This window comes from Protopterus annectens, chromosome 4.part0 (assembly GCF_019279795.1).
Source record: "Protopterus annectens isolate FY-2018-M chromosome 4.part0, PAN1.0, whole genome shotgun sequence".
Classification (NCBI taxonomy): domain Eukaryota; kingdom Metazoa; phylum Chordata; order Ceratodontiformes; family Protopteridae; genus Protopterus; species Protopterus annectens.
In genome coordinates this window covers 581,121,511-581,145,627 of record NC_056733.1, presented here as the reverse complement: position 1 = coordinate 581,145,627, position 24,117 = coordinate 581,121,511, and the positions used below count along the sequence as shown (strand labels likewise).

Sequence of the window (24,117 nt, the reverse complement as noted above, 5' to 3'; positions counted from 1 at the left end):
ATTGTTGGGTCTCATGGAAGCTGTATTCTTGGCCTTGGAGAATGCAGCTTTAACCTGTACCTGCATTCCTCCAGTATTGTGATTGGTCCTTTGGTGGCGGGGGTAAAGTTGGCACTGAATCTGTCTGCCTGCTTAAGGATCTGCATCTAGAATCCCACTCTTGCTCTATTTCTTGAACTCCCCTTTGTGTCATCATCATCATCCCATTCCACTTTGAAGTATAACCTTCTCCTTTTGTTATGTATATTAGCTTTAACTGTGTAGCTGTAAAATATCCCTCCAAGTCAGATTAATCGAAACCACTTTGTTTTATTGGAAGTATCAACTTATCCCACTTATCTCTTGCCCGGTTTCCCTCCCAGATAAATTCCTTCAGTTCATTATTGTCCACAACTTCTCCTCAGGTTGATAAAAGTATACCTGATCCATATGCAAAACTAAAGAGATTAAAAACATTTTCTCTGCTTGTATTCTACTATCCATATTAATAAATCCTACAATCCATGTCCATAAATAAGAGTTTCCAGTTTCTCAGGTTTGTATTATCTTCCGACAGATCCTTAGCTGCCATAACAGAAGCCTTTTAACCCATACCCCTAAATACTTTATCTTATCATGTCCCATAAGTTTGGGTATTGCAGAACCAGGTCATCTGTGGGTAAATAATTTATGGCTGTTGCCTTTTATCTTCATTAATTTTATATCTGGAAAAGACTTGACACTGTTTCAGAATGATCCACAGCACTGAGATGTCCTTTTCTGGAATTAGTTGGTACAAAATAATTTCATCTGCAAGTAAAGCCATATTTTCTTGATTACCATACCAATTATATCAGAGTGCTTTATTTTCTTTGCCAGTTGCTCTAAATATAAAATAACAAAGGGGAAAGGGAACACCCCTGCCTGGTTCCTATGTTCTTATCTGAGAGGAGCCCTCTCACTTTAATTCCTGCCTCTGGTCCTTCATATAGCCTTCTAAGTAACCTTATTTTTGTATCAGGGAATGCAAATGCTTTCAATGCCCTACTCATGAAATCCCAGTTTACTCTCTAAAATAATTTCTGTTCATCAAGACTCACCAACAATAGAGGTATTTTCTTACATTCTGTTTCCCTGTGGGTCATCATTGTTCTGTTAATGTTGTCAGATGTTTGCCTGTCCTCCACAAAAACACACTGATCCATATCTGTCAATTTTGGCAACACCTTTTCCATTATTTTAACTAGTATAAACTTAAGCACTTTAAAATTATCTCCATCTGCTCCTGGAGACTTTCCTGAAGATTGATTATAAGTCATTGTTCGTTTTTATAGCATCACCTCCTCTCTTAATTGTTAGTTGTTAAGCTTCGTCCTTCTAAACTTGGCATAATTAAGCCTTTCATGAACATTTCCATCTGTACTCTTTCTTGATTTCCACATGTTTCTGCTTTATACAAATCTTCATAAAATTTTCTGGAATATCTGTATAACCTGTACAGGCTCTCTGGTTATTTTTCTTCTTATAGATTCCCCAACTTTGGTGACGACCCTTTCAACGTTCTGTAGCCAAGATCATTGTGCTAAATGTTTTTGTGCTCTGGAGTTGTTATCAAGACCATTGTGCTAAAAGTTTTTGTGCTCTGGAGTTATCAAAAATAGTTGCTTAACTGCAGTCTTTCTAAACTCATACATATTATTCAAATACTTCCTTATTTTCTCTTTAGCACTATGGATTTAATTGTTGTCTTGTTCTGTGAGATTCGCCTTATTCTGCAATACTTTAACCTTTGTCAGCCCCTCTAAGTAATTTCTGTTACTTCTTAACCATATCTTTTTCACTTTTTCACTTTTATTTTGACCCTTTAACTCTATTTTTATTTTATCCCAGTCACTAGCTATAATTTCTGAAGATATTTCTATTTCCCCTAATAATTCTCAAATAATTTCTACTACCTATTCCTTAAATTCCTCTCTTTTTAAGATGTAGGCGGGAAAGCATCAGTGTCTTATTTTTACTTCATTGCCCTGCATTTTTATCTTAGTGTTTATTAGTGCATGATCAGAAATAGTTGCTGGATGTGTGTCATAGCTTTCAATTAAATGCACATGTTCCTGTAAAGTATATTTTTTCTCTAGTCTATCCCACTTATTGTATCTTGGGGAATAATATGCAAATGATGTCCAAGTTTAAACTGAATTCAGATCTTCCATACCAAATATTTTCATAAATTTCTTCAGAAATCTACCCTCTTTTGTCATAATGTTCCTTCTAGGTTCCCCTAATAAATCCTCACTATTGTAAATCAAATTCTATCCCAACTAAACCAACTAATAATATTCCCTGCTGAAAGCTGATTATTTCTCCCAAAATTTTCTTAAGCTCTATGGTAGCAGTTTTCAGTGGAGTATAAATACATGACATTGCAATCCTCCTCCCTTGCCATTAGCCCCTTATTACCACAAATCTACCATTTTGTCTTTTTTGCCCTCACCTGTCAATATTGGATCCCCTCTAGCAATTAATGTGTTATTACCCTTTTCTTCTGACCCTGATATTCTGCTGAATATCCATTCTGAAAGCTTCTCTTTGTCAAATTCACGCACTCATTTCTTTCCAATTGTGCCCTTGCATCATTGCTGTTTGCACCCTGTATTTCAAAGTATAACTCAATACTGTCCCTTTTTTCATCTGTACCTGTAAGGTCATTTACATTCTAGGATAATATGGACAGCACAGGCATCATGATAAAAAGCTATTGTTCCCACGTATTATACATGACAGTTTTTTTTTTTATTTCCAGCTTTTGTGTTGCATGCCTATACTTATTTTTAGCAGGCTGATGTTTTCTACGGCGGTTTGTTTTCATTTCTATTTGAACCTGTTTTCATTTCTGTTTGAACCTGTCACATCTCTCAAGACTTTTTGCTTTAATAAAAACTCTCAAACAAAAAAAAAAATACATTTTCAAAACAGCCCCACCCCTATTAACTTAGAACAAACTCAAAAAACTATGTACAGTTTAACAAATGAAATTTAACCCTTCACATAGGAACAATTTCCCAAATTGACAGTTGCACCAACAGGTATAACCTTATCTAAAATTGAGGTTACACATGCTAATGTGTTTGTTATGCCTGTGTTCTCACCTGTTGCTGTCTTTTTATCTCTATTCCCCTGCCAGAAAAACAGCATGAATGCTTTCAGAAAACATTATTTTTTTGCCCTAAGAAAAAGTACACTGGCTACCTTTAAATAAAGCTAAATTGTGTCCTAATGTAGGAAATGCATTAAAGTATTAAGGCTGCTGGGGAGGCTACTGTTTTTTTAATCACTTCTCATAATTTCAAACTGTATTTTTCACTGAACTGCTTAGCATTGTACCTTTAAATTGTTTTGCATTTCTTTCAGCAAAGAATGCTCAGAACTCACAAGATTAACTGTTTGGTCCTGCAAAACAGCTTGTCTCCATGTAAACTAGTCATCACTGAGAAAAACAAATTAGCTAACAACTTGCAGATGTATGAAAAAATCTTTGTAAATTTCATTCCGAACAGCTTATACATAATTCCCCTTGCGAATTGCCTTCAGCTGCAGACATCTTGACTTAAAATGAAAACATTTGCTAGTGGGAAAAATGAGTTAATATCTTTGCAAATGCAAGAAGCATAATATTTTCAGTTTTCTGTATTTTATCTTATTTTTCAAGTCTACTTGTTTATAAAAAAAACTAGTTTATACTTTAAGCCAAGGACAGCTTGTCTCCATGGAGAAGTAATAAGCAATGAGAAAAAAAATAACAGCTAACAACTTGCAGATGCATGAAGCAATCTTTGTAAATTTTACTCAAAACAGAATGTTCATAATTTCCCAAGCTAACTGCCTTCATCTGCAGACTTCTTGACTGAGAACATTTGCTAATGGAAAAAACAAGCTAATATTTTTACATATGCAAAAAGCTTAGCATTTGTAATGTATTTCATCATGTGTTATTTTTCAAGCCTGTTTGCTGACAAAAAATTCTTTGTAGCTTAAACCAAGTACATTAATCTGGACAGCTACCCTTGTAAAAACAAATGAAGTTATCATCTTAGTCCTACATATAATTAGTAAACTTTTACAGCCCACCCCACCTCAGTATCCCAGCTCAAACTTGTTTCTGTTTAGCCTTTCTTCTCATATCATAATGTAAAACTTACATCTTTTAGAACTAAAAAAGTACTTGTTTAATTTAGTATCTTTAACATTTAGAATAGCCACTGTCACAGCTATTTAAAATACCCTTGACTGTACACTATACAAAAACTGCTTTACAATGTCACATTCATTTTATTGAAATGTTTATACAAATACTAATAAGAACAAAAATTGTTGTACTTAGCAGTTACTTTTTTTGGTTGGTGTCCTTCTGCACATTACAGACATAATGTGGGGTATATTCTTTACAGTCCCACCCACAAGTTTAATAAAGTCAACAAAAGTCCTGTCTTTTTTCAGCTACTTGATGCTTTATTACCCCACATTTATTCACTAATTTTAACATTGCCGGTCTTTGTTCTGATCATCTCCATCTCCCAACACTAAACTGTGGTTCAAGTCCAAGGTACTACTCCTGATTCTTTTAGTCAGTTCCTGTGCTTTATTTCTGTCTCTTAAGCTCTTTCCTTTGGAACATTGGAAAAGGTTTCACTGGCAGTGTTTCTCTAGGAGCTTTATTATCAGAAGAATGATAAGCAGAGTGCCCTTCTGCTTTCTGGCACACCTTTTGTTGGAAAAACTTTATTTCCTCCTTAGCATGTTCTGCATCAAGAAATGTCTGATCAAGGAAAAAAGAAAGAAAAAATGTCTTTGATCTTCCAGGGGAAAAAATACACAGAAGACGGCTGGTACAACAGCTTGAATCTCACTCCTGCCTTTCGTCATTCCCTTAATTTTGGCATAAATTTGCTTCTCTTCTTCTTCCTGCTGTACAGTGAATAATCATTTTCCATAAACAGTCAATTGAATCCAATTTTTAATACTTTTTCCTTCTGCCACAGTGTTGTTTCTATAAACTTTTTCTGAGGTATGATAGTTCTTGGCTGCTTTCCCATAGCCAGGTTTAGAGCATGCACTTGATTTACTCCTTTAATTTTCAAGTCATGCTGTGGAATATCAGTCTAGTTACTTATTTGTGCTTTCATAAAATGAATAGTCTGTTCCTTCCAGTTTGTATGGTATAGCAGAAAATCTCAGGTTTTCTCTGTGAAAGAGCTGTTCTTGAGAAACCTCATACTCAGCCAGCCTTTTCATTTCACCCTCTGTTTTTTGCAATTTTATTAGTTCATCTGATTAGCTAGCTAAAGCTTTGTCTATTTCCCCAGCCTTTTATTATTTAATATATTCTTTCTGTGTTTCATCTGTTTTAATCACCTCTGAGTACTTTGAAATATTTTTCCTTTAAATTAATGGAAGCCATGTCTTGAATGAGAGATGAAGCTTGAACTGCTTTTTGTTGAACATATGCAGGATCCTTCCCAGCCAGTGTTTTCTCTGCACTTGTTCTGGTTGATTTTCTTTCAGGTTTTCCAAATTTCTTTTCTGCTAGCATCCAGGCAGTATGCTTACTAGTCATTAAATAACTTTTACCCAAATAACAGTTTCAGTGCCACTCCTTTTTCTCAGTTGCTATTTTTACACTAGGAGAGCTGAAGTCAAGCTGTTGATCAGTTGTGCAGCCACCTTGGAAGTGCCAACTTCACTCCTCCTCTTGAGCATTATTCTGCATGTATTGATCCCACATATTCCATTTATTTTTAGGAAATATGCTGTTTCTCTTCTAAAGATATCATCTCCTTTTCTTTTATCAGTTTTGCACTATCAAATATTTCCATTATTTTTTTTTTTTTGTAATTGCTTTTTTGTCGTTATCCTGTTGGTCAGAAGATGTTTTATACTGTTACTTATATATGCCATTAGATAAATACAAGTACTTCTGTACTTATGAAATCTAACCAAATAAACTGTCACAATAGGCGTGCAAACAACTAAGTAAGTCCAAACAAAAACATATAACACGCCCAAGCTGTAACGGATTCTTCTGAAAGAACGCACCCGTCAAAGCAAAAACTTTTACTGTAGAGTTTTTATTCACCAAACACAAGATTTAGCACTTTCATCCACATGAATATGGAATTAATCAGAATACCAATTAATATTTTATAAGCCATTTTGGCGCCAGAAATCTTCTACCAAGCATCTAATACTACCAATTACACTATTAAAATATTAAAAAATGAATGAAGGAAAGACAATTAATTCACACAATGCAAACATATTAAATGTCAAAACTTATTAACCATAAAAATCATGAAATTCATAACACACAATTAATATCAAAAATAATATAACAATATTTATATACAAATTGTTATAAATAAATTGATCTGATGAAAAACAATATCAGTGTAGTACTTAATCATTATGTACTTATCAATATACACACCATTGTAGTACACCAATAAAATAAAATATTATATTGCACACCATCCCTTCCTAAGACGATTATTACTCACTTCCCTATGTACACATCTGCAATATGGGCTTAATTGTGATATCATTAAGTCCAGGAAAGTTTAAAACGTCTGTGAACAACTGCCATCTAGTCTCCCTATACCCTAAAAGGGCTTTAATGTTACCCCCTCTGTCCTATTTTGATCTGTTCAAGAATGGCAAATTTAAATGCATGCTCGTGTCCTTTCATCTCTATATGCCTATAAAGGGCATTAGTTTTATCTCTGTTAGTGATGTTGTACAGGTGATCATAAATCCTATTCTTGAAACATCTCTCTGTTTTTCCAATATAATAACATGAACAGGCCATACGTTTGGCCATATACGCAACGCATTTAGAAATGCAATTCCCCTGTGCAAATATGACCCGAGTTTTGTTGACATTATCCAACACAACCCCTTCAGCTTCTAATATACTAGAACATTGTCTGCAACATCCACATTTCCTAGTATTTTTTTGTCTTGCAGTGTATTGACCCACCCATGTTCCAAACTTCTCTTTAAATTGTTACCCGTTTTGCAAACAAAGGATGGCGCTGGCCCCACTATATCCCTTATGTTGTTATCTGCTAAAAAATATTCCAGTTGTTAGCCATTATCTGTTTGACTTTATTTACGTACGGTGAGTACTCCAAGATATATGCCCTTTGATAATTTGTATTATCATCTACTTTGCCCACTGAAATAGTTTCTGATAAAGGCTTCCCTAAAATAGGGGGATATTTTCTACCCCATCATATTGTTTAAGGTGTAATTTGATTATAATAAATGGGCAAATTATACTTTAAACAATATGATATCACTGATAAAAAGGCACACACCATTTTTAGTAAGAAATGTAAGAAAATTAGGAGGGATAAGGAACATTTTAAGAATGACGATCTTTACCCCTGGAAAATGAATAAGGATAGTAAGAATCATACTAATGATAGGGATAAAGAAGGTGATCATGGCCAGAACACTAAGGAGTCTAATTATAATCAACGCAGATACAACACAAATTTTTGGAGGGGAGGGTGGAAGTAACATCATCACAAAAAATGGAGGAAAGATTGGAAATGGAAGCAGGACAAACCACATTGGGTGCAAGAGCAACAAACGTACCACAGACGGGGGATGGTCAATCAGTGGTAGGCACAGAAAATGTTCTTGAGAAGGAATTGGACACTATGGCAAACGATGGAATAGTCATTTGGTTAGATGATTTTAAAATTTACAACTGTACTTATTTGGTTTTGAAAAATGAGCATTTCAAACTTTTTTCCAGAGGGATGAAATATATTCCCAATCAGGCTTTCATATTATAGACTGGAAGAGATTAAATTATATTTGAGGAAGATTAATTTAGCTATTCAGTTTCAGAATAACATTACATATGTAGGAAAGGAAACATTTAAGAAGAAAAGTACATATATGCCTATAACACAAGCTAGTGTTGCAGTGTATGAAAGAATGGTTATAAAAGAAATATATAGTTTACATAATGATTTAAAACATAAAAAAATGAAATATAACCTTACCCACAGTGAGGCTGCTGTTCTGAGACAGCTTAAGGAAGACCAGAATATAAGGATTATGAAACCTGATAAGGGTGGGGGGTTAGTGATTTATGACACTTTGGAATATGTTGCCAAGATATTTGAGATTTTACAGACATCAGAAAATTAAGAAACTGTTTCTGTTAATGAAATACAGGTTGCATACAAATGTATTGACATGTATATAGAAGAATATTTGTTAGACAACCATATTACTAATGAGGTGTACAATTTTTTGAAGGTAGAACATCCAGTTACGGCTACCACAGTTGGCATACCTAAGATACATAAGAGTATCACCAACCCACCCTTTTGGCCAGTTATATCAGGTAGTCATTCTAAAACATTCCCATTGGGAGTGGCCATTGACAAATGGTTAAAACATATATACGGGACCATTCCACATATGGTGAAGGATTCTTGGGGTTTCCTAAGCAGCCTGACTCCTACAGTTTGGAAAGAAGGGTTATATTACATCACAATTGATGTTGTAGACCTATGTTCATGTATTTCTAAACAACCTGGTTTAGATGGGTTCTGCAACAGTATTAGACAAAACACCAACTTAGATTGGGACTTTGTATCCCTTATTTTGGAAATGATGTCGATAGTGCTTGACAGCAATTTTATTTACTTTGAAGGAGAGTATTACAGACTGACCAGGGGTGTGGCCATGGTGGCAGCTTGTGCCCCCATGTTTGCAAATCTGGTCATGTTGGATTGGGAAACAACTTACATTTTTCAAAGTAGATTTTACAAGCACATCAGACATTATTTGAGATTTTTGGATGATATATTTTTATTGTGGGAAGGGTCTTTGGAAATATTTGAGGAATTTATGGACTAGATCAGTAACTCTACTACATTTTTACAATTTACACATACATGCAACACCAATGGGACAGCGTATTCCAGTTTCAAGTCTAATATACATGGAAAAAGCACCTTCTCCAACAGTTACCTCGAATATACGAGTAATCACCCCAGAAAAACAATGAGGAACATTTTCAAAGGACAATATATACGTGCCGCCCGGATGATCTCTCAGTATGTAGATATGGTTAAAGAAGTGGAATTTATATGGAACTTATTTAAGCAGAGGGGTATCCCGTACATATCTTCTAACTCAGCACAGCTCCTCGTGGTGTCCTGCAGTGTGCTACAAGCAGCAGAGAGACAAAAGAGAGACTTTCAACAGATTAAGTATTTTTTCACTGCCTTTCTAGCTGCGACTGCATTTTCTCGCCGAAAAGCGAGTTTCTAGCTTATCTAAGATTTAAAAAGCATTGTTTTTGTATTTTTTACTGTTTTTGCACTTCAAAAGTCATTTAAAGTTGTTTTTGTGGTGTTTAACTGTTGTAGGCTACACACACAAGTGTGCTAGCCTGTTTAAAGCATTTACAGTGTTTTTGTGTAAGTCACTGTTGTTCTGCAAAAAAAAAAAAAAAAAATATCCTTGTTTTCCCGCCTTTTCTAAACTAGAGTAGTCCAGATTTCAGGTTTGGCTGAATTCTTCCTGTGTTGCCCATATCCTTACTTGGATAGGAGGAAGCTTCTCTGTTCACCAGTGAGAGTGGGGAGCTTTGAACAGCCTCTCTCTCCCTGGAGGAGTGGTCTCAGCCCAGCAACTAGTAGCTTATTGGCCGTTTTGGGCATTTGCGCAGTTTTGCGCTTGTATCTAACTCAGCACAGCTCCTCGTGGTGTCCTGCAGAGTGCTACAAGCAGCAGAGAGACAAAAGAGAGACTCTCCACATATTAAGTATTTTTTCTCTGCCTTTCTATCTGCGACTGCATTTTCTTGCCGAAAAGCGAGTTTCTAGCTCATCTAAGATTTAAAAAGCATTGTTTCTGTATTTTTTACTGTTTTTGCACTTCAAAAGTCATTTAAAGTCGTATTTGTGTTGTTTAACTGTTGTAGGCTACACACTCAAGTGTACTAGCGTGTTTAAAGCATTTACAGTGTTTCTTGTGTAAGTTACTGTTCTGCAAAATATATATATATATATATATATATATATATATATATATATATATATATATATATATATATATATATATATATATCCTTGTTTCCCACCTTTTCTAAACTAGAGGAGTCCAGATTTCAGGTTTTGCTGAATTCTGGGCTGTGGTATAAGTTCTTGTGTTGCCCATATCCTTACTTGGATAGGAGGAAGCTTCTCTGTTCATCAGTGAGAGCTTTGAGCAGCCTATCTGTCCCTGGAGGAGTGGTCTCAGCCCAGCAACTAGTAGCTTATTGGCCGTTTTGGGCTAATTCCTATCTGTTTCAACCTCCCTGCCTTAAAACCCGCATTTGTGCAGTTTTGCGCATCAAGGTTTAAGCAGTTTTAAACTATTCCTGGCTCCACAAAGTCTGCTCTTCAATTTTTCCCTTAGAACTAGTCAGACTCTCAAAGCAAGCACTCAACCTTCCTTTTACAACCCAGCACTTGCTCAAACTTCTCCAGTAAGCACTAAAAAACTATAGCACTACACCGCCTTATACTGTTTAGAAGTGCAAGGCTCCCTATTCATCCCTTCTGGACAATCAATAAACCAGTTCTTTAAACTATTCAGGCATGTCCAAAGGGCAGTTTTGGGTATACTCTCCAGTCCAGCTGGTGAATCTGGGAATCTTGAGGCAATGTTACAATTGCCTTATGTACACAGACAACCCTCTCCTCCTTCCAACAAACTCAGATGTATGTGAGAGATGCAACTATACAGCCAAACTGGAGGCTGAGTTCTCTCAACCCAAGACTAGCACAGTCAGTCAGGAGGAGAAGGAAACCACTCGCACCACACAACCAGTCTCACATAGACCAATCGTATCAGCAAACAAGACACATAAACACACACAAACATACTCGGAGGCTCTAAATAAAAATTTGCCAAAGCAGCAGAGTCCTCCAAAGCAGACATCCAAGCAACCGCTACCCCACAACAATATTCACATATCACATACTTCACAAAGTCAGTGTACCACACAGTCGCATTCCTTAGGGCTAAATTACACACCAGTAATAGGAGACTCTATTGTCAGGCACACTGCCGTCCCGCTCACCAGACTGAACAAGGAGAAGGTCACTGTAAGCTGCCTGTCGGGTGCCAGGATCCGCCACATAACACAAGCACTCAGGTCACTCCAAAGCAAGTACAAATATGACTCTGCCATTGTCCATGTTGGTGTGAATGACCTGAGACGTACCTCCCTGGACTACATGAAGAGAGACAGAGGAGCTCTCTGATCATATAGCCCAGGCTGGTATGACCCTGAGTAGCATCTTGCCCTCACCAAGAATGATGCCACAGTATAAAGACAAAATGATCAATTTTTTCCAATTGACTAAGCTATTGGTGTCATTCAAAGGGGATCCAGTGTCTGTCAGCCTGGATGACATGCTCGACAAGCCACGTTGCTTCGCTAGGGACGGCTTGCACCTGTCACCCTTAGGCTTTCAAATACTGGCTAAGGCTCTTGCCACCCCCATAGTGCCTTTTTTAGGCAAGGCTCAAAAGACAAACCCATCTCCATAGACAACACAAGAAACAAAAAACTAAGAGTAATGCTACTCAACGCCAGAAGTCTAAACCTCATGATGCACACACTCAAGGCACTCCTCAGTATTGAGAAAATCGATATCTGTGCAATAACAGAAACCTGGTTCAAGGCTCCAGAGAGCACCCCAGCACTACCAGGATATAACTCATACCATGCTTTTTGGCCCGAGAACTCTGACCGAAATACAAAAGGCGGGGGAGTATCCATTTTCATCAAGGATACCCACATCTCCAGGTTAGTGGCACTGCACGAGGCATCAGAGACCATCCATGTGCAACTAACAGTGGGGCAAAACTGCTTTTCAGTTTGTAGCTTGCTACAGATCACCCACCTTGTCTCAGGACCCCCACTCGGCATTCCTGAGAACATTGGAGAATATGAAGGTCTGACCAAACACCATGATATTGGGTGATTTCAACTACCCAAACATTGACTGGGAAAACTTCTCAAGTCCCAACTCCTTTGCCCAATGGTTCCTGTAGTTTATAAACTTAAACGCCATGGAACAACTGGTCACCACTCCCACAAGAGGGGACAACATATTGGACCTGGCCATCACTAACATGGGGGCTCAATGTTCCATTCCAGAGGGTAAACCCCTCGTTGGTAAGATCAGACCATAAACTAATCAACCTGGACATCCACATCCTGAACCCACCCCCAGCCAAGGAAACCACTGTGAACAATTTCTCAAAACCAAACTTCACACTTCTCAAGACCGAGGTGGAAAGCTTCAAAGCCCCCCGGATAATGGAAAATGCTGCCCAAACCGCAGAATCCTTTACAAATGCATTCTATGAGCACCTACAGGAATGCATGGATCGAGATATCCCAAGTAAAACCAAGACTCACTCCACCAAAAACAGGAAACTAGTCTGGTGGACCCCAGCCATAAATAAGCTGTATAACAGAAGGAGGAAACTATTACATGATAGAGCAAAATCCCAAAAAGGGAAGGCATCCCTGATCAGTATTAGCAAGAAACTACGATCCCTCATAAAATCATCAAAGGCCAGCTTCGAAAGAAAAATCACCAAAGACTCTAAAGATAATCACAAGGCCTTCTTTAGCTACGTCAAGAATCTAGGTGGCAACTCTCAGATCTGCTCTGAGCTGGTGCAAAATGGCAAAAAATACACTGAACCCACTGACATTGCCAACATCCTGGCGGACAGGTTCAGTGCAAACTTTACCCCCCTTCCCCCCAAAAAAGGCCAGTGTCTATCCCAGAAGAATTTAGCCTCCCAGACATCACAGACACACAGGTGAAAGCAGCCCTCTCCAAAGCAAAAAACACAGCATCAGTGGGACCAGATGGTGTCCCGGGCTGCATCTTACACGAGCTCCAAAAAGAACTGAACCCTCACATAAAGTCACTGTTCAAACTCAGCCTTACTACAGGATATGTACCCAAAGAATGGAGTACAGCAACAGTTATCCCACTCCACAAAGGTGGCGCCACAATGGATCCCGGGAACTATCACCCTATAAGCCTGACTAGCCTGGTCTGCAAAGCTATGGAGCGCATCATCATGGATCTCATAAACAAAGACATTGGGAACCTCCAGACACTGGACTCTACCCAATTCGGCTTTGTTAAAGGCAGATCTTGCCTCTTAAACCTAGTTGACTTCTTTGAAACAGTTACTAAGGCCATAGATGAGGGAAAGGTAATCCACACAGCCTACCTGGACCTCGCAAAGGCCTTCGACACAATACCCCACTCTGGCATTATAAATAAGCTTACCAGCTTGAATATCAACCCCTATGTCACGAGATGGGTTGCAAACTGGCTCAGGGATAGAACCCACATGGTCAGAGTTGCAGTTACAGGTGGTGTCCCACTCTGAGGTACAGGCAAGCACAGGAGGACTATGGCTGACCAAGTTTGCAGATTATTGCAAACTGGGAGCCATAATCGACTCTCGGGCTGACCCAAGCATCCTCCAGAAGGGTCTTATGGAGACGGATACCTGGTGTCAGAGCCATGGCCTCAAGCTAAATGCCAAAAAGTGCATAGTCATCCCCTTTGGGAAAAACAGTGTGCCCACAAACTACCACATAGGTGGTAATCCACTAAGTACAGAAGATGTAATTTGGGATCTGGGGACCCAAGTAGATAGTAACCTCTCCTTTGATAATCACATTGCCAAAGTGGTTAGAAAAACCTTCTATATAGCCCACTTAATCATGAAAGGGTTCACATCTAGATCAAGAGAGGTCATTGTGCCCTTCTACTCATCGCTCATCAGGCCCATAATTGAGTACAATGCCCCATTTGGGATGTACCTTACCCGACACCTGCAACAGCTAGAGAGACCCCAAAAGTATGTCACCAAGAGGATCATGGGCCTCAAACAGATGCCCTATGCAGCTCGACTAAAGAAACTCCAGCTCTACTCAGTTGCTTACCGCCTACTCAGAGGCGATCTCTGCCTGACGTACAAGGCCATGTCTAACCTGGAATTAATGGACATGCTCCACCTCAAGAAATCCAAATCCCGTAGAGCTACACGCTTCAGGGATTTAAACCACAGCACAACAATAAATAGGACGTGCTGGAGGGATAGATTCATATCCCAGAGATTTCCCTCGCTCTGGAATAGAATCCCAATCCATGTTAGGCAGAACCCCTCACTGACCCTCTTCAAAAGAAATCTTGATGAGTGGATGGGAAATCATAAATTTACACCTGGGATAACTTCTGTGGCCCTGCTGGACAGTGGCTCAGGAATCTAACCTAAAAGGGAGGCGAAAGCCAGCACATTCTGGCTAGTCTTATAAATGCCCTAGGGCAGATAGGCCTAGTTCCTACCTATGAACCTATATGTTAAATGACGTTAGGAGTTATGTCATTAGTGAATGGGGTAGAAAATATCCCTCTATTTTAGTGAAGCCTTTATCAGAAACTATTTCAGTGGGCAAAATAGATGATACAAATTATCAAAGGGCATGTATCTTGGAGTACTCACCATACGTAAATAAAGTCAAACAGATAATGGCTAACAAATGGAACATTTTGTTAGCAGATAACGACATAAGTGATAAAGTGGGGCCAGCGCCATCCTTTGTTTACTAAATGGATTACAATTTAAAGAGAAGTTTGGAACATGGGTGGGTGAATACACTGCAAGACAAAAGACATACTAGGAAATGTGGATGTTGCAGACAATGTTCTAGTACATTAGAAGCTGAAGGGGTTGTGTTGGATAATGTCAACAAAACTCAGGTCATATTTGCACAGGGGAATTGCAGTTCCAAATGCGTTGTGTATATGACCAAATGTATGGCCTGTCCATGTTATTATATTGGAAAAACAGGGAGATGTTTCAAGAGTAGGATTTATGGTCATCTGTACAACATCACTAAAAGAGATAAAACTAATGCCCTTTATAGGCATATAGAGATGAAAGGACATGAGCATACATTTAATTTTGCCATTCTTGAACAGATCAAAATAGGACCGAGAGGGGGTAACATTAAAGCCCTTTTAGGGTATAGGGAGACTAGATGGCAGTTATTCCCAGACGCTGTAAACTTTCCTGGACTTAATGATTATATCATAATTAAGCCCATATTACAGATGCGTACATAGGGAAGTGAGTAAGACTCGGCTTAGGAAGGGATGGTGTGCAATATAATATTTTTATTTTATTGGTGTACTATAATGGTGTGTGTATTGATAATTACATAATGATTAAGTACTACACATAATCTAATGATATTGTTTGTCATCAGATAATTTATTTATAACAATTTGTATATAAATATTGTTATATTAATTATTTTTGATATTAATTAATAGTGTGTTATGAATTTCATGATTTTTATGGTTGCTAAGTTTTGACATTTAATATGTTTGCATTGTGTGAATTAATTTTCTTTCCTTCATTCATTTTTTAATATTTTAATAGTGTAATTGGTAGTATTAGATGCTTAGTAGAAGATTTTTGGCGCCAAAATGTCTTATAAAATGTGTAATCAACTGTTAATTGGTATTCTGATGTCCACATTCATGTGGATGAAAGTGCTAAATCTTGTGTTTGATGAATAAAAGAACTCTACAGTAAAAGTTTTTGCTTTGAATGGTGTGTTCTTTTAGAAGAATTCGTTACAGCTTGGGCGTGTTATACGTTTTTGTTTGGACTTATGAAATGTGTTCAAAAAACTTTCTTTACTTTTACTGTATTTATCAAAGCTAATGGTGAAAAACTGATTGTGTTTTTCAGTGTATGACAATGATAGAGTCCAACGAACTTCTCCGTAAATTCATTCTGTATCTTAGCCGGGAGGAACAGTGCAATGATATCTGTACATGCCTGGAAGGAAGCCACACTCTTTGTCTTCTCAGTATGTATACTTTTTATAACCATGCTGTCTGCTGCTTTAGAGTTGTGGGTCAATAATTAAGCTATTAAATTACTAGTTTATTTGCATTGCTTTATTATTTTTCAGCCTGATAAGTCGGCTGGTCTATGGACTGTCTTCAACCAAAACACGGGTCACGTGGAAAATGGTTAATACAATGTGTGTGTATGCATGTGTGCATAGATACAGCTGTGTGATATAGAATTATATATAAAAACAGCAATGCAGAAAATACTGATTAAAATGCCAACAGTAACTAATGCAGGCACATAAAAGTCACTGATACACAATACCAATTAAAAAAAAAACACTTTAAACTAATCTCAAAAAAGACAACATTCTCTTTTTGTGATGAATTTAAATTCAAAATAATATAAAACCAAAAAAACCCTAATATTACCATCAGACATAATTTATCTAAATAGTGGCAGAGTTGCAAGAAGCTTTTTTTTACGGGAATACTTAGGGTTGGGGATGGGGTTATGGCACATATTAGTAAGGTGGGGCATGGGAGAAAAGCTTTGCCTACCTCCTTTACCTTACTAATGTGTGTTAACTCTGACCCTGCACCTAACCTCAACCCTATGTATTACTTCAGAAAAACCCTTCTTATAACACTGACACTAGAATAACCTAGACAAACAGCGAAAAAACACCAATTAAAAAAAAACGCTGCTCCAAAGCCACAAACACTACTTTAATGAAAACAATGTAAGCACTTTCGTTCCCAACAATTACATAAACATCATCAGACAAAACAGAATGCACTACCCCACTTCCTTCATATAAAAAAGTTGTGCCAAAAAGGTTCAAGTAATTAAACAGCCACTTAACAAAACATTTCATAAATACATATTTTTTGATTGAATCCCTGCAACTTAACACACTGTAAACGTGTACATAAATACTTAGAAATTACTTTGAACCAAAAAAATATATATAATAAAAATGCAATCTGAAGTAGTTACTTCATTTGTTCTGCAACCTGTGGGTATCGGATCCGAGCCGGCAGCTTTACTAGCTAAAAGATCCGAGCTCCTAGCTCCTCCCCTTACCCATAATCCCCTGCTACATACTCCCTTTTCCCAGATCTCGTTTGCCGCGGCTGAGAGAAACTTCAAGTGAAGAGATCCTAGGCATGGGTGAGAACTTTCTGGTTTAAAAAAAAACGTAAAAAGTTAGATTTGAATACTTTTTGTTGTGTGTGTGTGTGTGTGTGTGTGTGTGTGTGTATTAGCACCCTAGTCGTCATGTAGTATTATTAGTTTAAAAATCTTATGGTAATTTTTTGTCTTAATTTTTATTTCCCTCCCCTTAGTGTGTGAGTGTGTTCTGTATTATGGCTGAAGGGCCCAAAGCCATATTCTTTAAGTGCACTGAGTGTGGCCATAAGCTTTCCCCAACGGATGGCCACACTCAGTGCGTTCTTTGTCTGGGGGTGGCCCATTTGTCCACCAGCTGCCAAATTTGTGTAGCTTTTAACCCCTGGGTCACCAGGGATAGGAGGAACAAGTTAATCCTGGCAGAATTATTACCGCAGGATTCTTCTTCCTCCTCTTACTCTAAGGCACAGGCCATGACTGCGGCCCCCGAGCCTTTGGAACCCCCTACCCTGTCTGGGACTCAACCTCCCTCAGATTCTCAGGGTCAGGGGGACTCTTCTTCCTCTAAAGAGAAGCATAAAGAGAAGCATAAGAGTCACAAGAGGCGGGCTGAGACTCATCCCTCGGCCCCGCCATCTAAAGTTACAAGTCCCTCCACGAGGGCCTCTAGAATCCTCTCCCTCCCGGCTCCGTTCTCCTTGTTTCTTGCTGGAGGAGTACCGGTCTCCCTCGAGGTCTTCGAGGTGGCCCTCCTGGCCCGCCTCGACAACCTCTTCTAGATCGACAGGGAGCCTGACCGACGCGGACATGGATCGGATGATGCGTGGATTTTTGCAGACTCAAATGCAGATGGGAGTGCTCCTGCCTCCTTCCCTTCCGGGGGGGAGAGCAGCCCCTTTCTTTACCCCGATAGCTCCTTCTCTGACCCGGTTTGGGGTCTTGAGAGTCGTTGGATCTGGGCCATTTCGGAACCAGGGAGTTGTCTGCGCCAACACTGGTTACTTCGACGCCAACGTTGCCCTCGAGCTTGTTGGATCCTAGCTCTCAGGGCCAAGAGCAGAGCGTCGGATCCATGGGGATAGGTGTGTTTTCGGCTCCGTTCAGGTCGGAGCACACTTCCCTCTCGGGTCCGACTGCTTCGGCTCCAATGCCGATCCCTACCTCGGAGCCAAGGGAGCTACTTTCAGAGCCTGGGGAAAGCGGTTCGCCATCGGCGTTCGAGGTAGTGGAAAGGGTTCTGTCGAGACCTTCCAGATCCCCCGTCCGGGTGTCAGATCCACCTGACCCCCCCTAACGCATTTGGGTCTATCCTCCATCATCCGGCCATTGGGACAGCCTGCACCAACACTCCAGTTAGTTCCCTTAGAGGAACTGGACCCCGTGGGCGAGCCCTCCTCAGATAGCCCCACTGAGGAGGTCCCTCGCAAACGGAAGTGCAAAAGGAGGCACCTGGACTCCCCTGAGTCCCTCACGGAAGACGCAGATTTGGATGAAGGGGAAGGTTCCCCAAGATCACCCCTGAGGATGTCTCCTTTGGAGACATCATGGAAATGTTGCGAATTAGAGGAGGGTGGTCTGCCCAAAAACCTTCCTCAGACAAGTCTGTGTTTCTGGAGGCATTTGATGCAGGCCCGTCTACCTCCTGGGTGTCCCCCCTGGCTGAACCCCTGGTAGACCTAATTACTACCAGGGCGTGGAAGGAACCGGACACCGTGGAGCCAGTTCCAAGAAGGCCAGATAAAATTCTTAGCTCTCCCTCAGATAGGCAGGCTAGGTCTAAGGGTTCACCAGTGGATGCCATGTTGGTGGCGGGCGCCACGAAGAAGGAACTCGCACAGGAGAGTTCCTCGGTCCATCCTCCGGATAAGGAATCTCGGATGTTGGACCGCATTGGAAAGCGGATGTTTGCTTCAGCCACCTTTTCTATAAGGGTGCTGAACTACATGGCGCACGTCATCAGACTCCAGCGAGACTTAATAAAGGAATACGCTGGAGCACCCCCAGAGTCCATGACGGCTGAGGATAAGAGGACTTCGACTCGCATGGCCACTCTGAAATCTATTTCTAACACTTCTATGCGGCTACTTTCCCATGCCACGGAGGGAGCCGCTAGAACTAGCAGAGCAGGGGTTGCCTTGCAGCGTCATGCTTGGCTCCGCCTTTGCGATTTTGCGGAACCCTTCAAGGCGTCCTTCGCGAATGCACCCTTTGACGGCTCTTCGCTCTTTGGCAAGACCGTCCACGAGACGCTGGTCCAAAGCGAAAAGGATGGGAAGACGCTGTCTGCCATCGGAGTCCGCTTCTCTAATCTCCAATGATCCTTCTCTAGGAATCAGAGAGGACAAAAGAAGATGTGGTTCCAGAAGTCTCAGCAGTCCCTTCCAGCTTTGGATCCCTCGTCCTTCAGAGGCAGAGGAGGACAAGGTGGACACCGGCCCAGAGGCAGAGGGGGGGAGCGTAATTTCGGGTCTAGAGAGCCGTTCTCGGACAGACCCGCACAACAGCCCTGAGGGCTTACCCGGCTGTCCCTCTCTGGAGGCAGTCTGGGGGCGTCTGTCGGAGCACCTCCAAAATAGGGAGTGCATTATGACAGATCGGTGGGTGCTCCGAATCATATCCAGAGGTTACACCATTCCCTTTCTAAGTCTTCCCCCTCTTAAGAAGCGCCTCCCCGATGTCCCACCCGATCAGAGGGAGGCGGCAGCTTCGGAGGTTTCGAAGCTGCTAGAAAAAAGAGCCATCCAGCACGTCCCCTCAGACCAGTTTGGATTGGGCAATTACTCCAGGTTCTTTTTGGTGCCAAAAAAGACTGGGGACTTAAGACCAATTCTAGACCTTTCTTCCCTGAACCTGTTCATTCCCAAAGAAAAGTTCCGGATGGTCACTCTGCAGTCAATTCTCCCCCTTCTTCGGGAGAACAACTGGATGTGCCCCATAGACCTCCAGGATGCGTACTACCATATTCTTATGGACAGACGATCCAGGAGGTTTCTCCGCTTTCCACTGGGAGCCAGTCATTATCAGTTCAGGGTTCTTCCGTTCGGCCTCACCACAGCCCCCAGGGTGTTCACCAAGGTCATGGCAGTTGTTGCAGCCCACCTGAGACCCCAGGGCATTCAGGTCTTTCCGTACCTGGACGACTGGCTCCTCACCGTCCCCAACAGGCATCAGCTTTGTTCTGCCAGAGACTATTCTCTCACTCTTGCCCAGTGTCTGGGCATTTCAATAAACCTCCAGAAATCCTTCCTTCGTCCTGTACAAGTTCTGGAATTCATAGGGGCCAAAATAGATACTCGCCTCTCTCAGGCCCTCTTAACATCAGTCAGATTGCGCAGTTTGTCATGTCATGTTATGGCACTTCTTCAGTCCCCAGCCTCATCGGCAGAATTAGTCCTGAGAGCGCTGGGCTCTATGGCGGCAGCAATCAGTTTTTCCCTGCACGCACGTCTGCGAATGAGAATTCTTCAATGGACCCTTCAAGTCCAATGGTTTCTGTTGCTACATCCCCTAGACACTCCTATTCCCCTGAGCAAAGTTTGCAGGGACTCCCTCCTTTGGTGGCTTCGCTCACTGGAGCTGCGGGAAGGGAGACCCTTCGTGATGCATCAGCCCCAAGCCACGTTGACCACGGACACTTCTCGCCTCGGATGGGGGGGCATGCTATGGGCAGAACCGTCCAAGGCACGTGGGCTCCCTTGGAGACCGCTCTGCATATCAATGGCCTAGAGATGAGGGTGGTGCTTCTAGCATTGCAAGCTCTTCACGACCTTCTTCCCTTGAGGACTATTGCAATACAGACAGACAACATGGCGGTAGTCTGGTACATAAACAAACAGGGAGGAACCATATCTTATCCCCTTTGTTGGGAGTCCATGAGAGTTTGGGAATGGGCGATATCCACTAACCATTTTCTGATAGCAACTCACATTCCGGGACAGTCCAATGTTCTTGCGGACAAGCTGAGTCGCTTGATCCTCACACCTTACGAGTGGTCTCTGAACCCGTCAGTAGCGAAACAGATGTTCCTCAATTGGGGTCTACCTTGCTGCGATCTTTTTGCTTCTCCGTCAAACACAAGGTGCAGTGAGTTTTTCGCTCTAATTCCCCTACCAGGGGAGAGCCCCAGAGACTCTCTGGTTCTTGCTTGGCCATCCGGTCTCCTCTATGCTTACTCCCCTCTTCCTCTCATGACGAAGTTCCTACAGAAAGCCCGAAGGTTGGGGAGCAAAGTTATCCTCATAGCCCCATTCTGGCCTCACCAGATCCGGTTTCCTTATCTGCGGTCTCACAGTGTAGTTCCTCCTTGGATCTTGGATCCCATCCCGGATCTGATTTTGCATCCTGTGGGATTGCAACCCCCAAACCTGGAAAACCTCAAGCTCGCAGCTTGGTTGATCCAGTTCCACTGATGGCAAGGACTCCCGGTATATCCTCACCAGTGAAAGACATTCTGGTAGCAGCGCACAAACCTACTACCAGAAAAATTTACAGTAGTAAGTGGAAGAGTTTTTCTATCTGGGCTACAGACAAGGGTTTGGATCCCTTTACCGTCCCTATCCCAACTGTTCTTGAATTCTTGTCACATATTTTTCATCAAGGAGCCAGTGCATCTGCAGTTAAAGGTACAGTTGGCAGCCATCTCTCATTTTCACATAGGAGATGGGCTGGGATCATTAGCTTCAGCTAAAATATGCAAAACGTTTTTGAAAGGAATTTTTCTGCTGAAGCCACCAGTTAAGACTGTGGTTCCACCATGAGACCTGACATTGGTTCTGCAGGTATTAACGAGTCCGCCCTTCGAACCGGCCGCCTCGGTTCAATTAAAATTTTTATCCTGGAAAACAGCCTTTCTGATCGCTATTACGTCAGCAAGGAGGGTCTTAGAACTTCAAGCGCTTTGCATGAGAGACCCCCTTATCTAATTTTTCATAAGGATAGAGTGTCTCTCAGGACTAACCCCTCCTTTCTGCCCAAAGCGGCCACTGAATCAAATATTAATCAGTTGATTAATTTACCAGTATTTTTTCCCAACTTCCAGAACAAAGGGGAATATAAATTACACAAATTGGACGTACATAGACAACTGCGCTTTTACTTGGACAGAACGAAGGCTACTCATAGGTCTGATCAATTGTTTGTGTCCTTTGCCAAACCTTCTTTAGGAAAGGCTATTACCAAAGTTACTGTAGCAAACTGGATTTCGCAATGCATCAGCCATGCTTACTTAGCCTCAGGGAAACCTGCTCCTTCTGGAGTCCATGCCCATTCAACTCGTTCCATAGCTACTTCCGCAGCGTTTTGGTCCAGAGTTCCTCTGGATGATATATGTTCAGCAGCTACTTGGTCCTCTTCTCATACATTCATTTCTCATTATAAGTTGGATATGATATCCAGGAGTAGGGCTTCCTTTGGCTCCGTGGTGCTCCGGAATATCCTTCCTTGAGGACCTCCCAGGGTTTTTATTAGGTAGCTGGGGACTCTGTCCCACAGGTTGCAGAACAAATGAAGTAACTACTTCAGATAAAGAAGTTATGTACTCACCATAACGTTCCATCTGAGTAGGTACTTCATTTGTCTGCAACCGACCCCCCCCTCCATGCCCCCTATCCAGTATCATGCTTCCTGACTATGAATGACATTGGTTCATGCAGTTAGGCAGTAGGTTATGGTACTTGGTCGAGAGTCTTGGTTGCTAGTTTAGGCAAACTCGATCTGGGAAAAGGGATTATGTAGCAGAGGATTATAGGTAAGGGGAGGAGCTAGGTGCTCGGATCTTTTAGCTAGTAAAGCTGCCAGCTCGGATCCGATACCCACAGGTTGCAGACAAATGAAGTACCTACTCAGATGGAACGTTATGGTGAGTACATAACTTCTTTATATGTTAAATCCTATGGATAAATCTATATATACCATTCAAGGTAATGAATGCATATAACACATATAAAAACACTTATATGAAAGTATGTATGTAAAAAAATGTGTGTGTACCCAAAAATATATATATAAAAAGCTAAGTGCTTAATCAAATAGTATCCGCTTTTAACTTTAAAATAGGTTTGATGGATGGACCTTTTTGGCGCCATTTTTTTTAATATAAACGAAGTGGGGTAGTGCATTCTGTTTTGTCTGATGATGTTTCTGTAATTGTTGGGAATGAAAGCGTTTACATTGGTTTCATTAAAGTACTGTTTGTGGCTTTGGAGCAACACTGACACTAGAAAAGACAGCTGTAAACACCCCCATACAAAAACACACATGCGTAGCATGAACTCTAACCTCTTAATTAGCCCTAACTCTAAACTAAACGTGCCAACACTTACACAAACACAAAATATCCCCTTTCCTAGCCTTTACTGTAACCCTAACACGCAAACACCCACTCAGATACTCCCATCCCTACCTTTATTAAGAAAAAAACTGTGGATAAAACAGTTGGCAAAAATGAACATTTACTGGTGAAAACTTCGAAAACCATGCAGAAACAAAGAACAGACCAGGTGGATTTAGCGTTTTCATTCTTTAATAGAAGAACTTAATCAGAAAAATGAGAAAATAATCAGGTAAAGCTAGTGCAGTAAATCGAATGTAGAGAACCATACTGGCAGCCAATAACAGAAGAAAGAAACTGTTGCAAAAAAGAGTAAAATCTCACGATTGGAGGAACTCCCTGGTCAGCCTCAGTAAGAAGCTGAGATCCCTCATAAAATCCTCCAAAGCTAGTTATGAAAACAAAATTCCCACTGATTCTAAAGACAACCACAAAGCATTCTATAGCTATGTCAAAAATCCTATTGGCAACACTCAGATCTGCTCTGAGTTACAGCACAATGACAGTAAATATACAGAGCCAACTGATATTGCCAACATCCTGGCAGATAGGTTCAGTGCTAACTTTACCCCCTCTCACCCCCTAAAGGGCCCATCTTTATACCGGAAAAATGCAAAGTTCCTGTAATCATGGCTGCACAGGTAAAAACCTCACTCTCCAATGCCAAGAACACAGCATCCATGGGA

General features: G+C 40.9%; 1 protein-coding gene across 2 annotated transcripts in view; it reads left to right on the top strand.

Moving 5' to 3' along the window:
• The window catches only part of UBE3B (ubiquitin protein ligase E3B), a 2,006,489-nt gene that overhangs the window by 676,154 nt on the left and 1,306,218 nt on the right, over nt 1–24,117 (top strand). For both annotated transcript variants that reach the window (XM_044068510.1, XM_044068511.1), the window contains exon 11: nt 15,862–15,982. In XM_044068510.1, the coding sequence (XP_043924445.1) occupies nt 15,862–15,982 (121 nt within the window). The remainder of the gene's footprint in view (nt 1–15,861; nt 15,983–24,117) is intronic.